A 19,220-nucleotide genomic window follows, 5' to 3' on the forward strand; every position below is an offset into this window, starting at 1 on the left:
ACTTTCATTACTAAAAATAGAATAGGCAGCGGATAGGACAACAGCAACAATACAACTTGAAACCATCCTGCTCAGTCACTAAGAGTTCGCTAGTATGATCCTCAAGCCACAGAACCTTTTGAATCTAGTCTCTTGGGACTACGCTGTGTAAGATGGTATGGCAGCACCATAAACCATTAGCTTTGTGCCATTACCAAGGAATAGTTAGACGTATGTAATGTGGGTGTGAAAAGAGCTTGTTGAAAGAAAACGTAATGTGATTCTGGGATGAATGCTGCCCAGCTTGTTTTCGCACACGCATGTTGAAACATGGAAACTACTTTTACAGTAAACTTTAAGGCACTGGAAATGCAAAACATGACACCAAGAACCCCCAGTTTAAATAATCCTTCTGTATCATGTGATCTTTACTAGCTAAGAGGAGCTGCTCATTTCTTATTCTCTGATCAAAGGTTTCTGTGAATTTCAAATTCTTAATTCCGTCACACAGTAAAAAAAAACAAAAAAAAAAACATGTTGCCATTTCAACGCTTGCACTCCGGGCGGTCTTTCATCAGATCTTCTGCACCGCTCCAGATCACTCATCTCCTCACATGAGGCGTCATGCAGGACCCTGAGCCTAGTCTCTTCCTCTCCCACTCTCATTTCCTGTCTCCTTTGGGATCCCTCATTGTTGCTTGCGATATCTTGCAATCTCTCCCTTCCTCTTTCCTCATCCTCTCGTCTCTCTCTCTCTCCCTTCCTCTCTCTCTCTCCCTTCCTCTTTCCTCATCCTCTCGTCTCTCTCTCTCTCTCTCTCTCTCTCTCTCTCTCTCTCTCTCTCTCTCTCTCTCTCTCTCTCTCTCTCTCTCTCCCCGCAGTCGTGTGTTTTCATAAAGCTTTGGGATTCTCAGCAGGGGTCCTGCAGTTCATTGTGTTTTAATACAGAATGTGTAACTTGACAGAAGTTGTGAATTGTAATACAGGACCAGAAAGCAATACACGACCACTGGTACCAAATGCTTCTTGAATGATCAATAAATGGTACTTCTGTTGGCATGATGCCCCAATGTTATCTCATTTAGGTTTCTGCCTTTGAACATCATTAATCATCATTTAATCTGATATCAAATCAGTTAAATTACAATTGCACCTCAAACCTTTCATGTAATCCTACCCATAAAGTCAGCTATCATCCTGCAAAACCGAAATTCATTGAAATGTTACTCTAGAAACAGCAGATGTTACTTGAAGTGTGGAGGTCCCCTTAGCACTTCAGTACTGGAGGAAACAACAACCTCCCCTTTGCCCACGTGTACAGTACTGTGAGCCACAGTCATTTTACACGTGGTTACTTAGACATCTTGACCTTTTCCTGTGTGACAGGTGTCTTTAATTGCTCCTGCTAATTAAGAAATACTCGTAATCCCTGACGAAGCAGGAGCCTGCTGGCGGGACCTGGGGTGGCATCTCCTAACCCTCAGTAGGTTTGAAACGTGCTTTATTAATTGTAACAGATCGCAGCACCTGGTTTACCGCATTGCCCTCGCAGCTGCCATGCAGCCTAATTAAAAAGTGTCAGAGTATCTCTTTCGAGTAATGCCCTGCAGGCGGATTCGATGAGATCCCTCTGACGCCAAATCGCTCTGTGTTCTCTCTGCTTTTCAATAATGCAGTCTTGTTTGCTTGCTCTCTCCTTACACAACTCGTAAACGACGGGTACTAGCAATATTTGCCAGCTAACCACAGATACATTGTGACTCCCATATCTGTTAACCTTAAAAGATATGTCATACCTTATTAGACCGTGTTTATAAAATAATAAAACATATATTTTAACGCTTTGCTAATGCCCTAAGGATGTGCTTGCACCTCAGTCGACTACTAATAAATAACCTCGGTGAACTATTATTAAATAAACAACAACGACACTAATTAACATTGCAAATGTGTGTCTGCTTTTCGGTCTATGACCTTTGCGGGCTGAAGAAGCTGAGCATTATGCAGGTTCCATAGCGACTCATTCTCTCTGTGTACCTGGCTGACCTCTTGTGGCCGTATATTGAAACTACATCATCGTGTTTTTATGTTGTTTTAGCCCATTTAATGCTGAAAGAAAATGTATAAAAGCAGGTATTTATGAAACCCACCTTGCTCAAAATCATTTTCTAAAGAAAGCATGCTTCAGACTTTAATAAAATCATGAAGTTGGTATAAAGAATTTATTATTACTTTGTACCATATATACCGTTTGAAAGTCAGTATTATTTACAGCTGTATATCAATAAAATTATTTGGTACTTTAGTAGGCTGATGCTGTTTCATATTCATTTTAGAAATAGTGTTTTTGTCATTTCAGACATAAATCGTGCTAATGACAATTTGGCTGTTGGAAAATAGATTTGAGGACCCAGCCCATAATTTCTAGTAACCCTGGGTAACCTCTATATTGCTGCATTAAAACTAATAATGATAAACTGTTTGCAATAGGATTATCTAATCAAGCACTCCAGAGAAAAGAACAAAGTTCAACTGTTTTTTTTTTTTTTCTAAAAATATTTTTCTTGGTTTATCTCTGAAGGAATGTACAAGCAGGGTCAGTGATATAGTTTTCTACCTCCAGGCCTTAAGTGAAAAAAAAATGTATTGGAAACTACACAATGTTAAAGAGGATCATTTTAGCAAGGCTTCCACTGTCCAGGTTTTTCTAAAGTTAGGAAAGAAAGAGACAAGAAGAGGTGAGAGAAAATGAATTTTTGATTTTTTTTTTTTACAAACTCATGTTATTCACACGAAACAGAAACATGTACAAAAACTTTAGCACCATTTGAAACAGTAAAATCGAGTAGAATTGACTTGCCAGAATGAACCCATAGCAGCTTATTAGTTTCTGTTATCTTTGTTCTTTTTTTAAAAAATATTACTAATATATCACATTACAGTCTTTTTTCATATAAGTTAAGAATGGCAGTTAATTAATAAAAAAAGTGAAAACAAAAATGCCCCTTTGATATAAAATCTTGTTGAACTCCCTCCCCCCTAATTCCAAACCTAATGGTCGTTCCTTTTTTCTGCACCACCCGATTTGTCCAGACAGTCTTTAAGCCCATCCTTCAGCTCAGCTAGCTGGTGAGAGTGGGTGGAAAGTGTCCCATTCACCTGGGCCAAGTAATCATCAGAATGACTCTCCAGCTCTCCTCGGATTCTCTCCAGGTCTCCTGCCAGGTCTCCCAGGCTGCCACACAGCCCTTCCACCTGCGAGATCCTCCCATCTACCTGGGTGATCTCTTTTTGGGCTCCCAGAGCAGCACTCTTGCACCCCTTCAGCTCCCCAGTCAGCCTGTGTTTCAGGCTCTGCAGCTCACCCTTCAGCTGGTGGAGCCGGCGCTCGCTGAAGCCAAGCTGAGATCCCTGCCGCCCCACCAGCTGCTGGATTCCCTGGACCTGGTCTGCCATCTTCAGCTCGTGCTGCTGCCAGGTGGAGTTGGCATGGCTCACCTCCTGGGCGTAGATGCTGATGGATTCTTGCAGTCCTTTGAGGGAGCGGTTGACTGTGCTGACGTTGATCTTCAGCAGAGTGATCTCTCCCTGGATTGACCCTTCCTCCTCCTTCCGGGCCAGCCTGGCTAGGATCTCCTGCAGCGTGCCATTCAGCCTCCTCAGGAGGTCTGCGTGGGAATCCAGCTGACCCGACACTTTCTTGTCCGTCTCACAGCACTCCTCCATCTCACTGTGGAGCTTTTGAACCTCTCCAGCGGCGTGCGGGCAGGCTGAGGAGCACAGGGTCTCCAGGTCGGTCAATCGGCTTTGCACCCCCTCAAGACCTCCCTGAGCCTGCTTCCTCAGGGCCTCCAGCTCTGTCTCCAGAGCAGGAACAGCCTGACCTTCCAGGACAGCTGGAGCGGTGGCGTTACCGAGTTCCTCCACTGCTACGAAAAGCCGTTCCTCCAACATCCTCAGCTTCTCGTCCAGAAGAGTCTTAAAGCCGTCCACCTCGGAGCCCACATATCCCTTCATCTTCTCCTCTGTGTCTGCCTTCTCTGTGGCATTCAGCCTGGCTTCTATCTCATCCAGCCGCCCATCAAAGAAGGTCTCCACTTGGGCCGCCTGCCCGATTATGCTGGATTGCTGAACTCTCTGGGATTCGGCCAGGCTTTTCAGGCCTTCCTCCAGCAGCAAGACTCTCTGGGAAAGACTGGACACTTGGGTGCAGCAGCTCTCTGTCAGCGTCAGGCCCTGGATCTGAGCCTGCAAGTTGCCCAGTTCTTTTCTGAGACCCGTCTCCCGGCCGTCCAGGGACTGCTCCATGTGGTGCTGCCCATTCAGGTGCTCCTGCTGGCACTGGCGCTGGACCTCCTCAATGCGGGCCTCACACTGACTCTTCAGCCCAGACAGGCGTGCCTCAAAGCCGTCCAGGATCTCTGAGCGCATCCCTGCCAGCTTGGTGTCCACAAGTTCCTCCAGAAGTGTCTGGGAGGTTATGGGAGAAGGTCTTCCGGCTGCAGCCTCTATCAGGTGCTTGAGCTGCCCATCATGGCCGACCACCATCCCATGAAGCTCATCAAGCATCTGGCTCTTGGTTCTCAGCTCATCTTTCACCTCTGTCACCTTCCCTGCCAGCTCCCCGAAGCCTAGGAAGCCTTCCCCTCCCTCCAGCCCCTCAGGGGTGCCGTCAGGGATCACTCCGAAGCCCACGCTGGAGTCGGAGCCCCGGGGTGGGGTGCTGAGCAGAGAGCCCAGCATCTTGTTGGTGTCCTCGCGCAAGGAGAGGCGTAGGCTGGCCTCCACGCGGTCCAGACGCTCGCCCAACACCCCCTGAAACTTCCGAGCTGTGACGGGACAGAGAGGAGACAAAAGAAACATAGTCAGCAAGTATTAACTCATTCAGTGGACTTGAAACGGGCTAGGTTCAGTGGAAGAGGCAATATACAATATACACTGCATGGCAGTAGAAGCTTTATGTTAAAATATGTATGTTTATAAGTATTTAATGGCTGCTATACCCAGCATTTAAAGTATTGAAGCAGTAATTGTGGTAAAGAACTTTTTAAAGAAATCGGTGTCCCTGGGACTATAAGACTTTAGCTTGTATTCTTCAGTTTTTAGTATTGACACACACGCTGACAGACTCACACGTGCACAAGCTGATAAATGCTTTTTTAAATGCTGAAGACATTTTCATTTTAATGTAAAGCTTAATTAATACAAATATGCACACTTTCGAGTTTTACAACTGATTTCAACTCACCGTAGTACGACTTCTTGTGCTGCTCAGGCTGTCCAATGGGAAAGGGTCTTTGTTGTTCTGGGTGGCCAATAGGAAATGGTTTATGCTGCTCAGGATGTCCAATGGGAAAGGGTCTATGTTTTTCAGGGTGTCCCTGTGGATGTCCTCTAGGCTGCCCCTTGAAGCCCGGGGGTGTCATTGAGTCCTTAAAGGGGGGCATCAGATCAGGGAGGGAGGTGGGCCCATCATGGCAGCCCTCCCCAGAGAAACCTGGGCAGCAGCGCCACTCCAGTTCAGTCACCGTCTTGTAACCCACCTTGTATTTGGGCTTGTAGAAGGTGCGGTACCTATGGGAAGAGATTATTGTTATTATTATTATTATTATTATTGAAATAACCACACAGGTAAGATTGATAAATAATGTTGATTATCATATCTTATATGTAGTAATTCCAGTTTGATTCACAAGGGGGCAGCGTTAGTTTGACTATAAATTGTGACTGCAGCTCAAAACCAGATCACTATAAATGCAAACTGTAGTTCTTTGTCTTTAACTGGCCAATGTATATAAATGTATAGTTATAGTTTACTAATCACCAACATATAAAGACATGGTTGTTCCACACTGGGAGAGAGAGAGAGAGAGAGAGAGAGAGAGAGAGAGAGAGAGAGAGAGAGAGAGAGAGAGAGAGAGAGAGAGAGAGAGAGAGAGAGAGAGAGAGAGAGAGAGAGAGAGAGAGAGCTGCAGTACTCACATGACAGTTGGGCACTTCTGCCCCCAGGTACACTTGTTGTACTCTGCCTTGACGTAGGTGGATGTGCCGTCCTGCATTGTGCACGAGATGTTCTTCTGAACGACATAGGCGCAGAAGTTTCTATGGAAACAAGAAGGACAGGATGTCAATCTCTTAGCCAATCAGAATCCAAAAAGCTGGAGCACTGCACAATCAATAAGTGAGACACAACAAACAGGGTGCTTTTGGATAGAAAGTTACAAGTAAATGGGGAGGAAATATGCAATGGAAAGTGCCAACATTATGGAGTACATATCTCATATTCTACAAATCAGCACACTTTGTGTTAGAAAAGACATTTAAAAAATAATAATAATAACTTGCAGCATTCTTGTAATCTACAGACACTGCAGCTCAAAACATTTTCTTTATTTGATTGGTTCCACTGGCTGGATAGGTGAACCAGACAAACACTGGGAACCTCACCCATAGACCTGGAAAGCATGCCACACTGCCCCCTAGTGGGTGAAGGAGGAGTGTGTCTGCCACTGGAGCGGCTTGGAGGGGTTGGTAGATGGAAGTAAGCTATTGGATCATCAGGTGCACATCTGGGGAAACGTACTGTAGCTAAATATATACATATATCATTCACATATTTTAAGAGCTTCCAGCTAAGGGCTCCAGATGTTATTAAAATAATTCAGCTTCCTTTGTCTGCCAATTTTTTTTTTTTCGATGTCGCTCGCGTGACTTTCCTTCACTCTGAAGTATGTGACCGGCTGTGTTGAAGTATTTATTTCTTGGCCACCGGGGAGCAGTGTCTAGTTACTAAAACATAAACATAAAATCCTGAATAAAAGTCTCTAGTTTCATTTGTAGGGCACACAGAGGTCACAATCTGGGGATAATTCATGAATGTTGTTTTATTTTTCAACCATAACTTCAAATAATTCAATAATAAATGATGATGAGGTACACCTAAAAGTTCAATTTTGTTTAATACATATACCATACACCAAGATCCTCAAAGCTGTTTTGCCCACAACTGGCATAATAAGAAACACTCCAGTAATGATATACAGTAGCAACAGGGGAACTAGAGCCACGTTGAATAAGCCTGATCTCATCTGATCTCAGAAGCTAAGCCATTCAAATCTTATTTTATTTGACTTTTTAGAATAAGTAGTTTGTTTCCATGCCCTTATAATAAATGCACATGTGCTCACATGGCTAAATAAAGGACCATTGACATATACCATTCAGAGTTTGGTAGTTAAAATACACTACCGGCCAGCAAATATAGGGCAGTATTGAAGGACAAGGTGTCCCAATACTTGTTGGAGGATAGTGTATGTAAAGTATTGGTAGGTAGGTAGTTCTGAAAGCTCAAACATACATGCACCATTATGAAAACATCACAGGTTACACTATTCTGACTTCCAAACAGCACGTTGCTTAAATATTTAAAAACAAATCACCCTTCCAAACAAACAACAAAGAAAAGAAAAAAAAAGACATTGAAATATAATTCAACTGGTCTGTTAAGAACAACTCCATGGAAATCTATGCGTTGTTATAGAACTATGGTAGACAGTAAGGGCAGAATCCCTCCATTTATAAAAGGGAGTTTTGAAAACTAATATGAGACACTTAGACTGTGTGCTCTCACAGGGTTTCATTCCAGCGAAGGATTTCTGAAAACATTCTGAATGAATGAACTTGCTGGCTTTCAAAATATTTGTATTTCTTTTTGGCAAGTGTGGTCTCACTGTAAATATTTTCGGGATAGCGTTACAGTTGATGAATCCCTTCCTGACATCCCTGGAGTAAAAGAGAATTCCTGTTGAGATTCACAAATACTGCTTTGTTTGATCAATATTATTGTACCAACTTTAAGCAACTTTATTGAATTCAAAATGTGAACACTTGAACAATTCAAAAGTGGGATCCTTTCTCCGGTAGAGAGACCAGATGACCGTCCCTTGAAATCCTGCTGGGTGGATTAAGAAAGTTCAACAAGGGACATGTGTCATTCAAACGGGCTTGTCTTAAACAGCTCTACTTTCAACATCTGGAACATTTAAAAGAGTCGTAACCAAGCCTTTAAAAAACATTTATTTGACCTCTTTGTCATTATCACTTCATTTTCCGTTTCAATTGAGTCAACCCCATTTATTCTGCCATAACCCTATAGATTCACTCCATGTGCAGCAGGTATTAGCATCCCACCTGGCATGTAGCACCATGTTTCAAGTAGGGTCCTAATACCTGTTGCGCAGTCAGTGAATGTGTTAGGTGACAGGTTAAAAAATAGAGCATAACAACTAAACAGACCAATGATAAGGCATTTGGAAGAAAGTGAAAGATAAGACGTTTTTAAAGCATGTTGTTACTGTTAGTGGAGCCGACATCATTGATCACAGAAGCCCTCTGTCTGTCTGTCTGTCTGACTATACTCCACAGGGCAGGTACAACAGTGGGAGTTTAGTGTCTGCGAGAGGTTATGGACTGAGTACTGGAGACTGAAGAATTATATCTGACTGTCAGTCTGTACACAGGGCAGGTACAGCACAGGGACAGAGAGTCCAGTGCCTTTGAGAGATTAGAGATTGAGAGTTTACTCTTTCCACAGCTGTAAAACTTCTTTACAGATTTCACTGTCCCACCAACGTTGATGTATTGGGCTATTAGTCATTCCAATGACAATGGGCTAACCAGTACCTGACCATATAGTACAGTATATTTTTTATCTGAAACAATTACAAGTGTGCTGTTAGTATTTTGCATACTTTACAGTGTATCATACTTTACCAGGCTGTTACCAAACTATGTGTTGCTATACGCTGTATTTTCTCTATGGCTTTACTATTGTATTGAACTGAATGGTGAGGCAAGGGACAGACTTGAACCGCAAGACAAACGACTTAACAAATTAGAGACGAGAGGTAAGTACACGTTTTATGCTGATGTCAGTGCTATTAACTCATCAGCCGCTAGGAGGAGATTCATTACCTCATGCAATGCTACAACTGCAGTACAACGTAAACCATACGGATTTGAACTGCCCCTGTATTAATCGTGAAGTGATTTCCTTTTAGTAATGCGTTGTGCGTTCTTCCTTCGCAAGACACTTGTGAAAATAAGAAACAATCTCTCACTGTATCAGCAGCTGTTTTGATATTTGCTGGCTTCACACTAGTTTGACTGGGTCTTGCTTGCTGCTGTTTGCAACTGCCTGGAGAAAAGCCTCCCTGAACTGCGCAGTCACATCTGGAGGTGTTAACATCACCACTAATCCTCAGCAGTTTCAATCAGCTGCTAATGAGGACCCAGGGAAATCAGATGAGGACCACTGACAGATGGTGCAGAACATTGCAATGTAAATACAGCAGCCAAACATGTGGATACATAGGAACTACAGCGATCCCGGTCCATTTTTGAAAAGTATGACAGGGAGTTGGAGAACGAGGGAAGTGCAGCAAAGGGTTCAATAAAGAAGGTGGCTGTGTCGTTCATATAAGCACAAAGCATGTCATTTTCTGAAGACTTGCATTTAGTAGCATGAAGTTTACTATGGTGTATTACATGGTGCAGCACAGTGCCATGTACCACACACAGAAAATGTTTTCATTATATTTGGCTTGCTTACCCAGATCAGCTGAGCGCAGCTGAGCTCAAAGCTTCAGATTATATGCTTGGTGTAAAATGTAGCAGAAAAGGTTTGGTATTCATTTTCAAGTAGGATGATGATGAGAAGACGTGTGGGTTCTGCATTGGTAACCCAAAAATCAATCAATTAGAGAGGAAAAGCATAACCAACTTGAGGACTTGTGGCCAGTGATGTCTTCTGTGCCTTCATTAATTGTTCCTGCAAGATGCATCATCTGTAGATGTACCACAGTTTCCCATGGTCTTACCTTCTCTGTTCTTTACTATGCTTCCCTTCTCTATATTCTAGTCATTAAACACTCTGAGTGAACAAACTAGTAGCGGAACATTTAAACTAGGGACTTGTTCAATGTCTCAATCCTTAACTCCATCTTCTGCATACTGCAATATACTTGTACACTGACTCTCATTGAAGTTGCTTTTCTTAGGGGAAATCATTTTAAAATAATTCAACACATTCTCCCGCTCAGTCCCTGACCTGAGCCGAGATTGAACTTGAGTCTCCAGAGACCAATACAAAGTTTCAAACCCCTGCACAACTCAGCCCAGACCCAGTGATCAAACCCAGATTGTAGGGCAGCCCAGAATCAGCAGAGGAAGTGAGGCCGTGGCAGTGAATAAGAAAGCCTTGTTCTACGTGCTGCGCTCTTTCAGGTGGCCCTAATTCTTTTTCTGCAATAGAAAATATGCCCACACGTTTTAGCTATCTGCATGTGATTGATCACATTCTTTTTATGTTGTCATTAACTCATAAGCTGCGGACACAGTGAGGCTGTGAGGGTTTGATGGTGCATTATTCATTGAAGATGGTTTTTGTCTTGAAACATTTTTAAACTGTTGCTCCAAATCTAAGTTTTCTTATGTCTTAAAATACTTCACTAAACACTGTTGCCTAAAAATCATTTTGCAGTTTCACTTGCTAATACAATGCATTTTCATGTATTACCATGCTTAATTATTTTGCTTTGCAATGCTTTACCTTACTTGCATGTGGTTGACAGAAGTTCCCTGTGCTTTACTACAGTATGCTTTGCTGTATCTTGCTATGCTTTTTCTATGGTATACTACGGCTCATCTTTATAACTCATTCATATCTGTCCAGAGGTGTTGTGCACCCAGATCATTTATTAGCACTTTCAGACTTTCATGTAAATCCATGCTTTCAATCGGTAACAACTGTGTCAAATACAGAAGCTTCCATGAACGAGCAGCTCTCAATGGTTTCTCTTGTGGTTAAATAAATGAACTGACAGAAAAAGAACTTGCAGCAGTGCTAGAAATAAACAACCCAAGGGGACAGACCGCTTCACTGAAAACGTTTCTCATATCCCTTTGTATAGTTTACTCACGTAGAGCGTGCTTAATCATAGTAAAGGACAAGTGCTCTGAGCAATTGCAAGTACTCCTGTGGTAAGTAACATTAGGCCCTATTCACATTCAAAGAATGCTTTAACAAAGTCTGTTCTTCTGACCTATATATATATATATATATATATATATATATATATATATATATATATATATATATATATATATATATATTAACTTGATATGACTAAATTAAAGTTTGATATTCAATTGCCTAGATGTTAAAAAGCCAACTAAAAAATACAGCTTTGATTTTAAACTGGAGCAATATGTATACTGTTAAAAATGCATTCAATTACTCTCCTATCCCATCGTATAGTACATCTGCATTATCTCTCATTTAAGTTAGACTGTGCATTATCTCTAATTAACTTGATTGTGAGGGACCAGGCTCTGTCCAACACAGATCTAAGCTGTCCCTGATGAAAACTGTTCTGTTCCACTGAACCTGACATCAGCAGTCTCCCCAGGAACAGGCTGCATTCACAGTAGCTGCAGAAGCTACGGGGGAGCCTGCAGCTTCATCTTACCCACCTCTCCAAGGAGTGCATTGGCAGGCTGGAGGGTGCTCTGCATTGAGGAGTAGGATGCATGTGCGGGTGTGTGTCCACAGACCGCTGAACAAAACAGGAAAGGTGGAAGGGGGTACTCACTTGTGTCGGCTCATGGGTTTGCCTGGGTTGTAATGTGGGCTGGATCCTGAAGTGTACAGGTTGTACCTGTAAGGGCTGCCATAAAAGGTTCCCTTGGCATCAGCAAGAGCAAAGAAAACCCCAAGCAGAAGGGGATGGAGAACCATCTGAGGATGTTTCAGTTTCATCTCTGCACTACAGGTTTGGTCCAAAAAGCCAAAATAAAACAGAAGAAAGGAAACAGCTCACAGTTCACGGTCCTTCCTTTGCCGTTCACTGGTTAACCAAAATCCAAAGTTATTTTTACTTTCAAAGTTTTGAAGCCCCGCTGCTTGAGATCTCAAAGGACTGTGAGGGAAAGTTGAGGCTGGAACATCTGTGTGACCTCTTTCTTCTGAGCTCCTGAGCTCTGTGACAGGTGTGAGCGAATGAGAGTGAAGGAGAAGATAGAGAGGCAGAGAGAGGGATAGGCAGTGTGAGAGCTATAACTAGGTTTTGCCAATTCCAACCTGCTAACATGGCTTTCTAAACCAACTCTGAGTCTCTCTGAGTACAAGCACGCTGGTGTCTCTTGAAGGGGCTGGCAGTAACGGAGCCGCACATTTGCATGCCCCGCCCAGTTGCTGCCTTGAAATGCTAGACACACACACAAGAAAAAACACTCCAGCCAGTCATATGCAAGGAAAATACTCCAAACAGCCAACCCACTGCCAGCTAGCTTGCAGTCTTCACCCAGCTCTCTCTTTCGAGCAATCTAACATCAAAGAAATAAACTGGGAGAATTACCCTGCATGGTGTATCAAAGTGGACCACTGAAGCAAAGACAAAGGGGCTAGCAGTCTCATTTCAGCTTCCCCCACCACCCATACAGTAGCTGTGTATCTCTGTACACTAGCCTTATAGACCAGTATATCTAACAGTTGAGTCGGATCGGATGGCAACTTTATTTTTAATGTAATCTGTACTTTAATTATGTATGTCATTCAAAGGAAGATACTAATAGCAATATGACCTCAGAATACTGCCATGCCCACACATGTTCAGTGATTACTTCATAGCAGAATTCCAAATCTTCATGCTTCTCCATGCCCATGCAAGCCTTGGTACAAAGCATCTGCTGTCACTCGAGCGGGTTGAAGCTATCTACCTCCATGCACCCCAATGCTAATCCACTGTAGCTGTGAATTTAACTGCAACATCATGGCCTGGACACCTGTAGATAGAGACATTCACCTGCTTATTTCCTACGTGCGGTGTTTTATACCATGTTGCAAAAGTCTGACACATCAGTAATCCCCATTGTTCTCTCTAGCAAGCCATTCTCATTCTGTGAGCTTGCTAACAGGTGCTCAGTATTGTGCAAACAGTTTACAGAGTGCAGCATCTTTATATTGTGTCTCCTTTTGTGATATGTACTGCCCTGTTTTCTCCTCATCTGATTCAGATCAGTTCTTGCTGTATTTATTAAACATTTCAACTGATTTGCCAGAAGTCATTAGTAATGTACAGGTTGCTTTCTGAGTGATTTTTATTGTATATTTTGCCATATGTTTTTTCTATAAAACAGTCACACATTAATGATGGGTCACTTCACCAGAACTGTGAATAGACTGTCAGTTCTCTCAGTTCAAGCAACTCAGATACAGTGCAATCCACAACACTGGCCATAGCAAACAGCCAAGGGGATTCACGATGACGTGCATCACCACTGAAGTATGGGGAAATGACTAAAGCCTCATCGCTCGGGCAGTCAAGCTGGTAGTGGTGCTGCTCATCTGATAGGGTATGAGAATTGAGCATTTGCTTTAAATTTCACCAAATCTTTGGACCATAGAGTATGTACTATATGTATTGGTATGTATCTATTTTTTTCCATGCAGCCTGTGACATGTATAAAGGCATGTATGCATGAAATGCACTGCATGTAAAAGTGACGGTTCGTGCAAACAGAGTCTTTCCTCACAATTTATAGCGCACGCCTTCTTTCTCCAGTGTTACGCATGCAGTCTTGCAGGAGCTTCACATCAGGTGTTTCCTATTCACATGTGCCTGCTGTGCAAGTCACATTCAGCTTCTGTAACGAACCTGCTGGGAGGTGCATTCCTCATAATAGTTTTCCTTGTTCAGTCACTGCTATTTAAACACTGGCACTCTTCACTGTGAGATTGTTGTCTTTGATTTGATTCACGAGAGCATTTGCTTTACAGATTCTGGATCGTGTGACGTTAAATATTGTCACAATATCAGGTCCAAGTCAACAATTCTGTGGTTTCTTTTACTCATTCACCTTGCATTTTTTACTGAAACATGGTAGAGACGTAAAACCTATGGTAGTTGATTAATCTCAATGAGCTTCACCAAAATCCCACAAGGGAGGGAACCTTGTTTTAAACAGACAAAGAGTGTGGGTAATTGTGAATGAAATTGTGTACACTACCAAATAGAAATATGAGGCAACATAGGTGTCATTCCAAAGTACCTAATAGGTCGACATACTGCATAGTAGAAGCCCATAAATACTCTTTACCAGCTGCTAACCACAGTCTTTAATTGAGAAGCGCTCGCCTTGTACACATGTGTACCTAACCACAAGTGCTTGGTGCCCTTATTGTAGCCACACTCTATAATTAACACACTTCACTCAATAAACTTTCACAGCTTGCAGCAAGAGCACCGCGGTACACAACATGTGTATTCGTCTTGGTTGAAGTTAAACAAAAAAAGAGCCGTCTCTGTGAACAGTGAGGGAGCAGCACAGCAGCTGTCCCCCTGCCTGTAGGCGGTTTAACCTCAATACAAAACCCTAAACCTTAGCCACTGACCTTTAACACTGCCCCTGACGTTAAATCTTCATTTTCAGCAGCGGTAAACGGATTGCAGTGAAGAACCGCTGTTTTATTGACATATTAAGTTACTGAAAACCTTGGGTGCTTTCCGATCCCAATTAAAAAAAAAAAAAACAGCTAAGCTTAACATCATACTGTGCTATGACAGTGGGTAGCAGAAACAGCAATGTGTGTGGTTTTAGAGCTTCAAATCTCATTTCACATCAATAAGAAAACAGTCATAAAACTCCATGCACTGTGAATACTTATAGCAGCTCTAGAAGGGATAAAACCCTAACAGCTTCGATATAGCACCTGGGATATGTCTTGAATGGTGCTGAGCTGTCTGATGCTACAGTGGTTTTATAACATTCTTATAACAAGCTATAGCAAGTGTTCATTTCTTATGTGTGTTGCCAATAAGACTTTCTAATATCTAATCAGAATTAAAAATGTGTTTATAGCTTGTGTATAACCACTCGGGATAGTTCCCTAAACTAAAGTGTTAAATATGTTTTTGATTGAATTATTCATGAACTAACAAACCGATGTTTGTTATTGAGGGGTGTCACTCTGCACAGTTCTTCTATAGTATTAACAATCGACTTTCTATAAGACACCAGGCTATTTCAATCAGAGCACAAGGGTGCTCAATCAGACGTACCGCTAATGACCAGGGCGGGGTGAGAGAGACGCCAGCCAGCTCCCCTGACCTCTCCGTGGTGCTAAACAAACAGCAGGCTGATTAAAGGCTCTGTCTTTGTCACCACACTGTGACTAGCTGTGCAGCCCCACCCAGCACAGACCCCGCTGCTGCCCCTCACACTGCGCACACACTGAGCCAGAAACTAAGATGCATTGGTGGCACGCCCTGTACTCACTTGTGTTGACTTTCTAGCTTTGCTAGGTTCAAGGTGCTGCCTACCAGATTCCTGCAGTGCAGGTGTTGAGAGGCTTGTAAAGTTTTGATTAGATTAGTAATTCGAGTGTCAGGCTGTGGTATGAAAACTAGGCTGTGGTATGAAAACTAAACAATCGCATTTATCGAGGTTAAAGTTATTGCAGCGGTGAAATGTCTTCAATTTCTAGAAGAATGTAAGTGACTATAAAACATACAGCTCTCATCTTAAATTCTGCAGTTGGTGACACTTTTACTAGTCTGTCCCCAACTCAGCTGCTGTTCATTAAGGCCCTTCCCTGACGCTTGATTGATGTCGGTATTTTGCAGCTATGGATGCGGTTCAGAGAATTCCTGGCACTTTGAGAGAGAGACAGAACTAAAGCATTCACCTCACTTTAATGTGAGATTTGAAAGTGCAAAATACATACATGTGTTGCCCTATCTTCTGTGCTGTATCTACCATGTGGATAAAAAGACAGACAAGACACAAGTAGGCAAGCAGACAGGTACAGTAAATAGGTAGGTGTTCAAAGGGCAAGTTCTGTAGGGGGCAGCACTGAAGACTGAGGCCCTAATTTGAATATGATTGTATGTTCCTGGATTCAACTCAAGTTACAGTTTATATAATTCCTTTTATTTTTTTTCCACAAACGCGATTTAGTAAAGAGCTCTGACATAATCCATCCAGCCCATTAGTGAATCAGAGAGCTGGTCTATTCAGGATTGCCAGCCAGGTTTTATTTTTATATTTTTTTCGAGGGGCAGTCAGACAGAACGGGCTTTGTTAATTCAGCAATTGGCCTGGATTGGAAAACACGGCATGCACCACTTTGGCAAAAAAAGAAATCACACCGCGGCCAGTGTAACTCTCCCGGGGAACTGCTATAAAAAAAAGTAAAGCATACACTTCACCCTCCCTTCGCTTTCTCCTGTGAGGGTCCCCAGACCTGGACAGAGGCAGTGTGAGCTGGCATGACCTGGGGCTACCACAAAAAAAAAAAAAACATGCAGTCCCTCTCAACCGACCGAAACTCTGTAACAACAGCTCAGATAACCCTTCATTTTGCGTGGCATAAATTAGTATTTATCTGATATGTAAAAGCCCATTTGTTGAAGCTCAGTTACATGCTAATAAACAGTCAAAAGAGGTGCAATTTGGAAATGTAACCACATGAAAAAGACAGGATTACAGTATTATTCCAAAACGCCCCTGTAGCATTTCTGCAGATTCTATGGATTCTCTGTGCTGATAACAAAAGGGCTTGGGATGAACACAGGAATGGCTCTTGCTCTAGTTATATTAGAGAGTAGCGAGTCCCCTTCTATCGGCTCAGTACCTTCTGTCTGCAGTGCATCTGGTTTTCATTATCCCTCCCTCAGTGAGTGCCAGAGAGCCCTCAGCACAATATCCCTCTTCACTGAACACAAGCACCTAACTTACGGTTTACATCATTTCCGAAACACTGCTGGTCTAACAAGCGGCTGCAAGCTATCAGACGCTGCTTTCATTTTCATTGCACACAATCTCTTTTCTATTCTCCCCTTTTTAAAGGTTTTATAGGCCTACACAATGCAGCTTGGCACACAGCGAGTGGGTATGTTACACTGTGTGTGTGTTTATGTGTGAGTGTGCGTGCGTGTGGTTTGGGGTTTTTTCTGGTTTTAAAAGGGCCTCTTTGAGAACATTAAAGCCATTCTGTGTCGGAAAAAAAGAACAATTTGTAAGCCTTTTTAAAATATATTTTACCCTACACTACCTACACTAAAATAAGCTTGGATTTTTTTTTTTAAAGCAAACTGGGCCAGACAATTATCCCTAAGTGATTACATTTTGTAGGAAATTAAGTATAACATTTTTTTAATGACAGTATTAACACTCCATATTCTCTTCATGAAATACAGAAATATACCAAATACATGCTAACACGAATGATGTTCCCCTTTATTGTTCATATATACAGAGACATTTGTACAGTAGCTACAAAGTGCATGCATTTATACAGGTAAAGTTTCTTATACAGTAGTTTTACCTTATAGACTATGCATTTTCCATATTAACATAACAGCAATATAAATACTTAGCATTTTGGTATGTGCACAAACCCAAAATCTGAATACCAAACCCCAACCAGATGATTGCTGTCATTTTTTAAATCAGACAGTTCTACCTGAGCAATACAGTAAAATATTTGAATGGCATATTTGGCACAAACTAAAAGTCATATCATAATATTACCTTAAAATATCTATAGACATATGGGATTTGCATTGTATGAAAAAAGGTGATATCACTGCTTTACTCACTTGTTACAAATGGAAATGTCATCCTAGGAATCCTCTGGTGGCAATTACATCTGCATTAATGGTGTATTTGTAATACCTTTGACAACGTGTAGTAAGACCCAACCATGTTATCTAATACCTGGCTTGTGCTTTATTACATACGGTAACAACCGCTGTGTCAAATTAAACCAGTTACTGTTAAACGTGATAAGAGAATACTATGACATTATCCATTGCCCATTTCAGTCTTGTTTAGGTTTTCTGTGAAAGCAACAGCAGTTGGCGATCAAACATTGCTTAGCAAGTGTTAGCCCACAAGACCTTCTCAAGACCTTCTCAAGACCTCAAGACCTTCTCAAGCCCACAAGACCTTCTCAAGACCTTCTCAAGACCTTCTCAAGATGGTCTTCTCGTTTTTATACTTTAATTAAGGCTTCATACCAGTGGGAGTGCAAGTATTCTTCCCACGGGCCAAAATATGTTATTTAGATTGTCAATGAAGACTGCAAGTCTCACATTTTAAGAAACTGAAAATGTGATTTAGCCTTCAAAGATATGATATGTGCCTCTGGATTCAGCAACATCTGCTGAAGACACAAGTGACGCAAGTGGAATGAGACTCTCTAGACAACACCCCCAGCGCACCCCACTCTTTGACCCCTCATTGGAATCTTGAGTGAACAGAAGGGTACAGAACGGAGCTAGTAGAGAGAGGTTCTGTTTTTTGAATGAGAGCCTGTTTTCCTAAGGTGTGGTGGAGTGGCATTTGTTCTGGGTTTCAGGTGTTAGGGTGAAGTGTGAGCAATGTGAATGAGACCAGTATAGAGGGCATTGAATTTGAGCTGCACCCTTCTATGTAATAATGGAAACAATTTCCACTGGCAGCAGCCTAGTCAGCCCCCCACCCCCTATGGGGCAATCAAATGTGTCAGCTTCTAAATTTAGCTTCAGTACTGTGCTATGATGTACAATGCTCCAGCAAACATGCACCCCTAGAGTTTACAAAACATCCATTTCCAATACAAACATCCACACACAAAGCAGGGCTTATGTTTTAATCTCCTGCCAGAGTCTTTCACAAAGACCTTTTGAAAAGTTACTTCATTACTTGGGTACTCTGCTATGCTGGTTAGCACAGGAAAGCTATAGTACGGAACAGATACAATGACACTACTGCTCTCTATAAGGTACTCATATTGGTGGGGCGCATGTTTGCCATCTCTGTTTTGGGGAAGGCAGTACTGAGAGAGGCTATACGTTTTTCAGAAGACATAAGGAGCAGAAACTACCCATTGGAACATATTAGCATCAACCACCCTTATAATATTGCTGAAAGTGTAGCTCTTGTGCTGAGAATGTCAACGACAAAGCATGTTAATATCAGCTTTTTGACTGATTTTTTAATTTAGATTTCATGACTTATATGTTTATAAGTGTTCTTTCTCTTGCACTCTTTATACGACAGGCCTGACTCACAGGCCTTACACAGCAAAGTGTGCAAGAAATACACTCTCAACTTGATTAGAGGTAGCCAGCGAATACTAGGCATTGTTGTGATGTTGTGATGCTGTAATGCAATTATTTCCTCAAAAACAGCCTTAT

General features: G+C 42.1%; 1 protein-coding gene across 1 annotated transcript; it reads right to left on the reverse strand.

Moving 5' to 3' along the window:
- Positions 1-2,718: 2,718 nt before the first annotated feature.
- Positions 2,719-12,150, reverse strand: LOC117429183 (EMILIN-3-like). Its single transcript, XM_059004251.1, has 4 exons — positions 11,631-12,150; positions 5,962-6,081; positions 5,228-5,553; positions 2,719-4,808 (listed from the first exon to the last, which is right to left on the reverse strand). The coding sequence occupies exons 1-4, from the start codon at positions 11,795-11,797 to the stop codon at positions 3,031-3,033; spliced, it is 2,391 nt and encodes a 796-aa protein (XP_058860234.1). The 5' UTR covers positions 11,798-12,150; the 3' UTR covers positions 2,719-3,030.
- Positions 12,151-19,220: the final 7,070 nt, after the last annotated feature.

The sequence above is a fragment of the Acipenser ruthenus genome, chromosome 29, assembly GCF_902713425.1.
Source record: "Acipenser ruthenus chromosome 29, fAciRut3.2 maternal haplotype, whole genome shotgun sequence".
Lineage (NCBI taxonomy): Eukaryota > Metazoa > Chordata > Actinopteri > Acipenseriformes > Acipenseridae > Acipenser > Acipenser ruthenus.